The 11,221-nt window shown below is 41.9% G+C and overlaps 1 protein-coding gene across 2 annotated transcripts; it reads right to left on the reverse strand.

The window, feature by feature from the left end:
* Positions 1–1,646: 1,646 nt before the first annotated feature.
* On the reverse strand, positions 1,647–10,979 carry LOC117972619 (G-protein coupled receptor 12). Of its 2 annotated transcripts, none has more exons than XM_059027997.1 (2): positions 10,640–10,979; positions 1,647–9,832 (listed from the first exon to the last, which is right to left on the reverse strand). In XM_059027997.1, the coding sequence occupies exon 2, from the start codon at positions 9,818–9,820 to the stop codon at positions 8,831–8,833; it is 990 nt and encodes a 329-aa protein (XP_058883980.1). In that variant the 5' UTR covers positions 9,821–9,832; positions 10,640–10,979; the 3' UTR covers positions 1,647–8,830. The 2 variants fall into 2 exon arrangements, with proteins under 2 accessions (XP_058883980.1, XP_034778219.2); XM_034922328.2 differs by lacking the exon at positions 10,640–10,979 and adding an exon at positions 10,506–10,620.
* Between the last annotated feature and the right edge of the window lie 242 nt (positions 10,980–11,221).

An 11,221-nucleotide genomic window follows, 5' to 3' on the forward strand; every position in this document is an offset into this window, starting at 1 on the left:
AGAATTGCATTTGTGGGCTCCCTTGTACTTTAAAGGGTTAAAGACAAAAAATACTGGTGATGGATTGAGATTTTTGCTCATGGCTGATTATTTCAAACCCCTAAAACCACCCCCTAGCTACACCACTGATGAGGACAATAGCACTTGATGGGTTAATAAGGTGACCCCACTTCCATAGTAAATCATTTCTTTCTTGCACACGTGATAGTTCCTGGTGCTTGTGTCAGTGCGCGGCGCTGTCTGGGTACAGCCTGCTTTACACAGGCAGATTAATGGGAAATCCTTTACACCACCTGCTGCCTGCTCGCTGCAAGCACAGCAGTAACCCGGATGCTAGCAGCACCTGATCCTCGGGTCTGTACAAAACACAAAGTATCGTTCACTGGACAGGTTGACGTACTTTAATGAACCTCTCACACTGAAATCATCCATATGCATGAGTTTACACGATAAAACCCAATTTAAAAATAACCATTATTATTATTATTATTATTATTATTATTATTATTATTATTATTATTATTATTATTATTATTATTATTATTATTATTATTATTATTATTATTATTATTATTATTATTATTATTAAGGCTAGCAGTGTGGAGTAGTGGTTAGGGCTCTGGACTCTTGACCGGAGGGTCGTGGGTTCAATCCCAGGTGGGGGACACTGCTGCTGTACCCTTGAGCAAAGTACTTTACCTAGATTGCTCCAGTAAAAACCCAACTGTATAAATGGATAATTGTATGTAAAAATAATGTGATATCTTGTAACAATTGCAAGTCGCCCTGGATAAGGGCGTTTGCTAAGAAATTAATAATAATTATTATTATTATTTGTAGGATGTAAATCTTTTTTTTTTTTTAATTAGCAATTTAATGCTTCATTACCCAATTCTAATGGTCTAATATGTATTTGAATCAGAAACAGTGCGAGTTGCGTAATTAAAAATAAACATTTCAAAACCATGGTAATTGTGTGATAACGAATGAAGCAACACATCTGTGTTATATGCGTCTCTTTACAAACCAAATCTTTACAGCAATTCACAGAGAGAAAAAAAAAATCTGAACAGGATTTCCATTTCAAATGCTGATATTGTAATAGATGAAAGAGACGGGGTTTTGTTCTGGGAATGGGGAGCAGCAGTGTGTTTGGAAGAACGCTTGTAGAAACGACATCTACATATATAATCACGGAACTGCTTGAGAGCTGTGCTGAGCTCTGTAACAAGGGAACGCGTGCATTTACTAATCACAATGCAACCAGTGAACTGGAAATAACGACTCTATGGTGGTAATGGGAGTACGACAACAGGTGCTCCTGAAACACAGACATGTTGACTGTACAGTATACAGGATTATGCAACATATAAGTAATTGCGTGTATTTCTTTCAGGTATGTGTGCTGGGAATAGCACACTCTTATTATATAGGTGCTTCTGCTTTCACCCCTTTAAGTGACGTCACTGCCTGTCTATTAGGAGACGTCACCCTACCTACCATGGAACGCGGCGTTTTTGTGCATCGCCACGTTTCCCAGGTGTATTGGATCTTATGGCGGCCCACGCGTGATCTTTTAAAATATGAAGATGATTAGATCACGCAGTAATTATTTTCTGAACATAAAAATACACGTAAAGCACCGCTAACTTCTATAAAAAGAAAAAAACAACTTTATTTTTTAAGACACAGTACATCATGTAATACAAAATTAACAACATTTCTGAAGTTATTTTAACGAACTGAAGCCATAAAAATTACAATGAAAAAAGAAACCCCACTGTTACACACATGTAATAACGTCTTAGTGCAGCTTGACATTATTATTATTATTATTATTATTATTATTATTATTATTATTATTATTATTATTATTATTATTGTCATTATTACTATTATTCTTATTATTTATTTAGTTTCATTTTGCAGATACGTAACCGGTTGTGCCATTTCTGTTTAAAATAAAGTGCATTTTCCCAGTTAGCTACTAACACTTTTACACAAGATGCTCCGCGGTAACCCTTGCGCACACAGCACACTTATCGGCAGCTTCTATTTCAAAACATCTAGTAGTATATACAGTATGCGTGTAACATGCTGTTTCACCGCTCCCTGACACGATACAGAGAGCTCTAAAGAATTGAGAACAGTTCATCCTCGCCTCTTGAGCTACACACTCAACAATGCCAACATTTACACTAGGCTGCGTTTTATAAAAGCGACAGAGTGGAGTCTTGGGAAGCTACAGCCTTTCGACCTTGCTCTGCACCCTCAATTTACAAGCGAGTTTTATAATGCCCTTTATAGTAAGGATGGAGACGCGGAATTTAGCAAGAAGCAGGCACTGACAAACGCCGGCTGGGATAGAAGCTGCAGTACTGCAGTCTCCCAGCAGGTGTCACTATAAGGCAGTAGACTCTAGAATGGATGTTTATAGAATGAGTGGTTCAATGAAAGAGGGAATAATAAAAATGGGGGTTGCAATTATTATTTTTTGTTTTAGTTTTTTTTTTTAATTTCCTGCTTTTAGGAAATGATTTGACCTGGAAGTTCCTTTGTAAAGAATATCCGTACCCAGCTATGAAGCTGGAAGCCATGCATTCAGTGACAAACACTTAATGGAGCTCCTCAGTGTGAACCAGCTATGGTCACTTATCTAGCACTGCAAGATGAAGAAGAAACGGCAACACCGTAACCATGCATAGTGGCTACATTGTAACCATGCATGCTAACATTGTAATGACGTGTAAGTACACGTGTATTTACTAAGAAACTACGATGTAAATGCACAGTAATTAGAGACACTTCATGTACAGTGTTACCGATGAAACAACAGCAAGATAATATCTTTACAGAAACACAATTTCAATTCCCAGCACCTCGCTAAGCTGCGTGATTTTACTGGTCAGTCCTAGCACCTCAGTTCCTTCTTGGCTCTTTCATTTGGGATGTGATTTGTATCAGTGGCAGCGGACACTTCACTGCCCTGTTTTATTCTGAGGTGCTCAGAATAAAACAGGGCTTCAGCCAAAGCTCCGAGAATCCCAGGCTAGTCACACGTGTAATGACTTTGGAGGTAACGCTTCATTGGGATTGTCATAAAAAAGTATTGAATTAATTTGCAATTAATAAGGTTGCCACCGAACAACACAGGGCAGTGCAAGGGGGCGGTTAAAAGTGTATACTTTCTTTAGAAATATTCATGCACTAGGAAGCACTGATAATATTACTACTGTAGTATTGACAACCAATTCATATTGCGCGTCTATTGCAGTAATATTGTATCCCGATTTATCTAACTTGCTGGCATTTGGTGTCCTGGGAAGGCATATTGAATTACCGGGACACCTTTCTCAAAGCCAGGATAATCCAGGGAAAACAGAGACAGCTGGCAGCCCTAGCAATTAGCCATTTGCTGCAATTGAGTTCCATGTTAATAAACAGTGAATAGATACGCCATGCATGCGTGTATCTACCATTACACAGCCATTGAAGCTCCTATTTCATGTGTATGTTTGGTATGTTTTGAGACTTGCTAGTTTCCTGCTCCAGTAAAGATCACTTACAAAGACTGGTGTGTAAAGCTACTAATACCCTATTCACACGATCATCACAATCTGAATACATGATTGTGAATGGCAGTCGTGTGGTTTAAATGCACATTATTTAGATAGTGTGGATAGCTTATAGAATAATATCAGTAATGCTACATAGCAGTCTTTGTATTTCTTTTTTTTTTTACTAGAGCAGGAAACTACATACATGCATATGAAATATGAGCTCCAATGACAGTCTAATGACAGATACACACATGCATGGCGTGTCTATTGACTGTTTATTAACATGGAACTAAACTTCAGCAAATGATTCATTGAAATGCTTCTTTATGACACTCACAATAACACGCTACCTGCTTTTGTTCAGGTAACTTATCCAAGAGTCTAATACCATGTGTTTGCCATTCTTATGATGTGACTACACTTGCTTTAACTTTCAATTCAATTCAAAGGGTAAATGTCTATGCACGAAATGAAGCCCTTTCCCTTCCATGGTTTGCAGAAGGGAGGCCTTCACATTATTGAGGTGGGATATCCATCCCCAAATGAGCTCTTCTGAAGTTTTCACAAGATGAAAGCACATTGACAGCTGTTCTGGAGGAGCTGGCTGGTTGTGTATATTAAGTGTCTCAGTTAGACGACCACATCAGCAGGTCGGCTTGTGGCATCCTTCAGATTGAATTGTACAGAATTTCCTTTCTCAGTGACGGCTTTTCTGTGATGCACAATCAATGTGAACCAGTGACTGCTCCGCAAAGCAAAGGGATTCGCACAGAACTCCATCCAGTCCAGCTGTCTTCAATATAATGACCCATCCAACTATCAATTGATCCCTTTGTGCTCAGTTTGCTTCTGTCCTGTGGCCCTACTGGATAAATCCGTACACACATTGACCTGTGTCCCAACGAGATGTCCACTTGACTTGCATCACATAATTCTTTTTCTTTTTCTTTAGGTGTGTATTCCTCAGTCCTGACTCCTTCTGCTCTAATCCCTTGTCCACAGTTAAGAATCCTGCTTCTCAGTGTTGTAGTACAGCACTGCATTTAAACTGAACACGTCAGCAATCGATACAGCTTCACGAAGTGGGTGCTCCATTTCACTTTCTTTATACTTCAGGTCTGAATGGAAGTTTGTGCTCCATTTCACTTTCTTTATACTTCAGGTCTGAATGCCCAGAACAGCTTGCAGAATGCTACAAATCTCCTGGGGTACGGCGTCCACCATTCCCATTGAACCTGGGCAGAACCTGTAAGCTCTTCACTGCTAGAGAAACAGTGCATTGTACACTTGCCGAGATTCTGTTATTATAGAGAGAATGCACAGCTCTCTCGTGACATCACAGGGACAGGGGATCTTCCCTCTGAGCAGTATGTCTTTAACGAGGGTCATTACAATCTAGGAGGCGAGGTTACTGTCCAGCTCTCTCATGACATCACAGGGACAGGCGATCTTCCCTCTGAGCAGTATGTCTTTAACGAGGGTCATTACAGTCTAGGAGGCGAGGTTACTGTCCAGCTCTCTTGTGACATCACAGGGAGATGGGATCTTCACTTTGAGCATTATGCCTTTAACGAGGGTCATTACAATCTAGGTGGCGAGGTTACTGTCCAGCTCTCTCATGACATCACAGGGAAAGGGGATCTTCCCTTTGAGCATTATGCCTTTAACGAGGGTCATTACAATCTAGGAGGTGAGGTTACTGCAGCAGAGCCCCTTGCGTCAGATTAACATTGAATACATCAGTCATGTGCCCTGAATCAGCCTGGAAAGAACCAGCAAGCCACTGACAATTATGTTTTTCAGGCAACTGACAAGTGTTCTGTGCTTCAATATGTTTTTTCCATCAAGGTACGCCTTTGTTTGTGCCTGCCTCCGTCCCAGTGGAAAAGAAAGCCTTCCGTTACGAAACATTTCCAGTGAACTTCTCCAAAGCAATGAGGGAGCTGTGAGTGTGTAAAGCAGTTAAAAATGCATGTCTAGTGCTTAGAAACCATTTTGTAGTGTCAATATCCCCCCCTGGAATGACAGCTGACATCATCCTGTGATCATTTCTGCAGCCCTCTGGGACCGGGTTCAAACAAGGGGGCTGACAGCTGGAGTCTGTGTGAGCGACACTGATATACAGCAGAGTGAAAATGTATTAGAACACCTCAAGATGTGTCATTGATATCCTTTATATACCGACCTGCATGAAAACCTCGGGGGGGGGGGCGGATTTCCATTTTCACTCAGTAATCTGTGATATAGAAACAATAGGCACTTGTGTGCTTTAATTAGGCATCTTAAACAACTTCTAAAACGCTGTTTGTGGTTAAGTGTTCCTTTTCTCTTACTATTTTAAATTAATTGCACGTGTGGCCTATTAAAGTAATCAATTAAATTCGACAATTGCTAATTTGCCTTTTTTGACAATTTTCCAAGAATTTCAGTTCCAGTGGTTTGACTTCATATGCACAACAAATCAAAACTGCAGAAGCACTGGGGTGTTGTAATAAATGTGCACACTGCTGAACTACAGAAGCAATGGAGTGTTGTAATACATGTGCACACTGCTGAACTGCAGAAGCAATGGAGTGTTGTAATACATGTGCACACTGCTGAACTGCAGAAGCAATGGGGTGTTGTAATACATGTGCACACTGCTGAACTGCAGAAGTAATGGGGTGCTGTAATAAATGTGCACCCTGCTACACACAAAGCCTTGAACACAAGGCTCATGCAGAATGCACTCCATCCTGGAATCACATTGTAAAGTGCATGGAAATGCTTCCTGATATCAGCTGGTGCTTGATGACACCCTCAGATGTTTGGATGGCTGTGAAAAGGTCTACGCAAGGAAACAGGGGTCTCTGTATAGTACAGGGGAACATGCACTGAAGAGCAAGCTGCACTGTGACTGTACAGAGACTAATTCATGATAGTGCTCAACATTCTGATATAATATAGCTGCCTTTGATATGATCTGAGTTCTGGCTCTGAGTCATTGGATTACCACAATGTTAAATATATGTGCTTTGTGTAAGTAAAAATAGTACTGTCTCTGATTCTAATACTACGCAGTATATTAATAGCGCTCAGAACGATGGTCTAATTGATGCAGGCCCTTCATCTGTTTTGCTCAAGAAGGGATCTAGTATTGATTGCCTTTGGTTTGACTGATTGGCAGTACTGTATTGCTATTTTAATTTTGCTTCAGTCCTTCAGTCCTAGCTGTACAAGTAGAATTTCGAAGCGTTCTGAATGCTGGTTATTGAGTTATTGCTGATTCTCAAACTGTTTGGAAAGCTCTGTTCTGATAATCCTGAAATTGAGGGACGACATCATGGTGCGTGCTGATGCAGGATAAACTCATTGTGTTCCCTGTGTTTTAAGGAAGGCTTTGCTGTGCATTGTGTTCCGCCTAACATTCTCCAGTCGCTGAGTGCAAGAGCAAGGTCGAGTAATTATCATCATCATTTTATTTAGTAGCATAAAAGGGTGTATACACACTGGAGTAAGAAAAAGAAAAATCAGATCTAATGTTGTGAATTGAAAAAGTAATAAGTGCTTTTTCATCATGAGGCAGTACTGTACTGGATGGCTTCCCAGCAATGGATTTAAATTTGATCAGTTTTTATCCAATACATAACTGAACATTTGACTGAGTGTTGCAATCAACTCTGCATAGAAATGAATTTGCAAAAACAATAGATATATTTTATTCACAGGAGAAGAAAGCAGAGTTCAGTCGTGTTGTCGTTTCACTTGTTAAACAGGACTGCAGTGTAAGGTGATGCGACACTACAGCCTAGTTAAGATGTGAGGCGTATGTTTACAATTAATATAAAATGCTCTTTCAAGAACATACATATTTAATGGCTCAAAATCGACTTGTTAAAAGACAACTGGATTGCACATTGGACTCCTACCTAACTCTCCAGTCAATAATTCAAATGCGAGAAGTGTGCTTACATTGTATCTGTGTGGCATATTTTGATTTATAAATCCCTACTGGCTTTAAACCAGGCTGACAGGCTGACAGGCAGCTTTTCACAGCTTCTTGCATCAGTGCAAAATGAAACATTTTCCAAACAGCTTCCCATCTTCAATAGTGTACTCAAGCTCTTATTTACAGCCCTGGTTAGCTGGGTGCTGTTTGATACTGTGTGCTGTAAGCTAATGTGCTTCGCTAAATGTCTGAGTACGTTATTTGAATGCAAATTAATATTCTGATAGGAAACCATGTTAGCCAATATCAAGGGTAGCTGACAGGCTACACATCTTACAGAACAGTTATAATCGGATGAAGCATTAAAGAGATGCATGTCTATTGTACATGAGCTATGGTACAGAATATTAATCAAAATGAATACGACTTGCAAAACAAAATACCTGGACGTTCTAATATATATATTTCTACACATTGCTAAACAGGACACTGTGCTGCAATATGTGTGGCCTTCCAATATCGCTCTCTCTCTCTATAGGCCTAGATTGTATACCATGGATATTTACAAGCATGTAGGCTGAGCAATCTTTGTGAAAGTCTCCTAAGCTGTAGTGTGATGAAGGCATGCTTCTATTTTTAGCTGCTCTCCGTGCTGTGGTTTCACTTTCCCTGCACGTCCCCGGTGCAGCAGTGTGATGCTCAGTTCCACATCGCTCCCTTGCTTTCTAAAATATATCTGCAGTGCATGCTAAGCCCCCAATGAAAGAGAAGCTGCCCCCCCATGTGAATAATAACATGGATGCTTGGGTATGCCCGGGTATTGTAACACCTAAGCTAACGTTGCCATATCCACAAGGGTGACCAATCACGCATCTAGAGGGCCATTCCACTCCAGGTTTGTTTTTTTAATTTAGAATCTTCAATTATTTTTAATTTTCTCCCAATTTGGAATGCCCAATTATTATTATTTTTCTCCTTTACCGGGGCGATTCCCCACACAGCTCAGGGACCCGAGGCTCAGTGGGCGTCCTCCGATCCCACAAGCCAATTGGCGTCTTTTTACACCCAGGAACTTGAGAGCGGATGTCCGCAGGACCAGGGGTGGAATGGCCCCTCCAGGACCATGATTGGCAACCGTATGCAATGAAGTGACGGGAACGCTTTTACAATCCAAACCTTAAGCCCTTAACTTGTTTCCTACCTGGATTGAATTTGTAAACCATATAAAGCCTCCTTTCAGCAAAAGAATAACACAGTCATGGTCAGATATTCCCCCAGAAACATAAAGCAGTGGCTTGCTGGTTTCGCTACTGGTATTTGTGTTGCCATCGTGGCTGTTACATTACACATCGCTCGGCGACCTCACCCTTTGAGACACGCTGGCGGGGATGCACCCGCAGCAGATGAGCCACAGGGCTTTCTGGATCTCCTGGTTTCGGAAAGCATAAATGACGGGGTTTATGATGGAGTTGTACGTGGCCGGCACCAGGGTAGCGTAGGTGTAGATGGAAGGGTAGGTGTAATCGGCGATGAGGGAGTAGAGCGTGAAAGGCATCCAGCAAGCCGTGAATGTCCCCAGGATAATGGCCAGTGTGGAGACCCCTTTCCGGGTAGTCACGTAATGCGAGGTGGCGAGGAAGTGGTGCTGGAGGGCGATCTGGTGGGCGTGGCGCATCACGATCTTGCAGATCTGCACGTAGAGCTGGAGCATGAGCCCGAACATGAGCAGGAAGGAGACGGACAGCGAGGCCACGTTGTTCTTGGTGAGCGGCCGGATGATGCTGCAAGTAGACTCGTCCCGCAGGCAGTTCCACCCCATTACAGGGAGCAGACCCAGGCAGATGGAGGTCCCCCACAGCACGACGAGCATGACGTAGGTGAAAGTAACGGTCCTTTCTGAGTTGTAGGTCAGCGCGTAGTACAGGGAGAGGTAGCGGTCTATAGTGATGGCCAACAGGCTGCACACCGAAGCGGAGAACGAGGCGACGACCAGCCCCAGGGTGACCAGCTTGGCCGAGTCGGACTGCAGCAGGTAGGTGAAGATGAAGTTGATGACCAGCCCCAGACCTGCAAGCAGGTCAGCCAGTGCCAGGCTGCCGATGAGGAGGAACATGGGGGCCCGCAGGCTGGGGTTGTGGAATATTATCAGCACGACGATGGCGTTTTCGCAGGAGATGATGGTCCCGGAAGTGCAGAGAACAATGTCCCAGGGGTTGACGATGATTTGGGGGTCTGAATTGAGGATGGGGTCCAGTGAAGACACCGCGGCGGAGACATTCTCAGTGGCACGGTCTGGACGCCAGCTTACATTAGCCTGCAACCCTTCATTCATTGTATTCAAAATCTAAAAGAAAATAAGAATAAGAATAATAAGAATAAACAGCATTGCTTAGTTTTCTAAGATGCAATAAAAAATGTAAATACAACAACATTCATGTCATATGTATGAACACAAAGCAATACAAGCAATTGCATTAATGATCTTTCACCAATAGTAAATGCATTAGTATTGACAGGCAAAGACAAGTTAATTGGAAAACTGTAGCTATATAACATAACTCTGCTTGCATAATGCAAAACCCTGCATGTATGGTATTGCCATTAAATACATATATAACAGTGACACACAGACTGAAAACAAAATGCAGGCTAATTACACACAATATAAATATGAATTTAAAACAACGATCAAAAGCAAACGGAATTCTCTCGAGGATTTCAATATATCTGATTGATTAGAAGACAGACACCTATAATAAAGGCTTGTGATAGTAATATAAACGAGCTCACGGTGCCATGTCTTTTTACCATACTGTATAGTATAGGCTATCTGTACATGAAGAACATGGAACGCTACACTACATCACAGCTGTAAATGAACCAGTCGTCCGCAAAACAAGCACACATAGTGTATTACCGACTGAAACGCAATATCACTAATATTTAGTCTACTCTATTTCCGTAAATGCAACCTCAGACACGGCCATTTGATATTTTAGTGCGAAAATAATACACACCGTGCCATTACAAATATTAAAATCAGCAACAGACGGCAGAGATCGCCGCAAGAAGAAGAAGAAGAAGAAGAAGAAGAAGAAGAAGAAGAAGAAGGAGAAGTAGAAATAACCCGAATTTGACAGTAGTTTGGCACCTTGACACTTCCAGACGGAGAGACCACGCCAATGCTTGGTTCTTCTAGGTATCGCTTCTACCTTGCCGCATCCTCTTTTTCATGTTCTATAAATAACAAGAAAGGGACAGGTATCCTTCAGAGCTCCGGCGCGGTGCGAGGGCGGAGTTGAAATCCTTTGTGTGGCTGGTGATCAGCGGCTAGAGACCCGGTGGTATGTGCAGCATCGCTGAATGGGGATGTGCTGTGCGGTGCGCCGGCGGGCGACTGGGAAGGGGGAGAGAAGGAGGATAGCAGGAGGATCATCACACTGCCTGCTTCCACACAGCGCAGAAGCGTCACGACGAGTGATACAGCACAGACCCCCTTGGAGAATTCCTCTCCGGCTCCTGACAAGAAGGGGACTGCAATAACAATGAGACTTTTACCTTGTGTGAAAACAATGTGAGATATATATATATATATATATAGAGAGAGCTATAATTAACAAACAGCTTATTGGCAAGTAAGTATATATATATATAATACTGTGAATTAAGCAAACATGGAATATACTGTAACCAATTCCATACCCTCACCACTCTCTGTGTCAAGAAGTGTCTC

This window comes from Acipenser ruthenus, chromosome 8, assembly GCF_902713425.1.
Source record: "Acipenser ruthenus chromosome 8, fAciRut3.2 maternal haplotype, whole genome shotgun sequence".
Taxonomy (NCBI): Eukaryota; Metazoa; Chordata; class Actinopteri; order Acipenseriformes; family Acipenseridae; genus Acipenser; species Acipenser ruthenus.

Excerpts from the sequence above, each read along its gene's own strand:
- LOC117972619 (XM_059027997.1), bottom strand. The coding sequence starts at position 9,820 with ATGAATGAAGGGTTGCAGGCTAATGTAAGCTGGCGTCCAGACCGTGCC.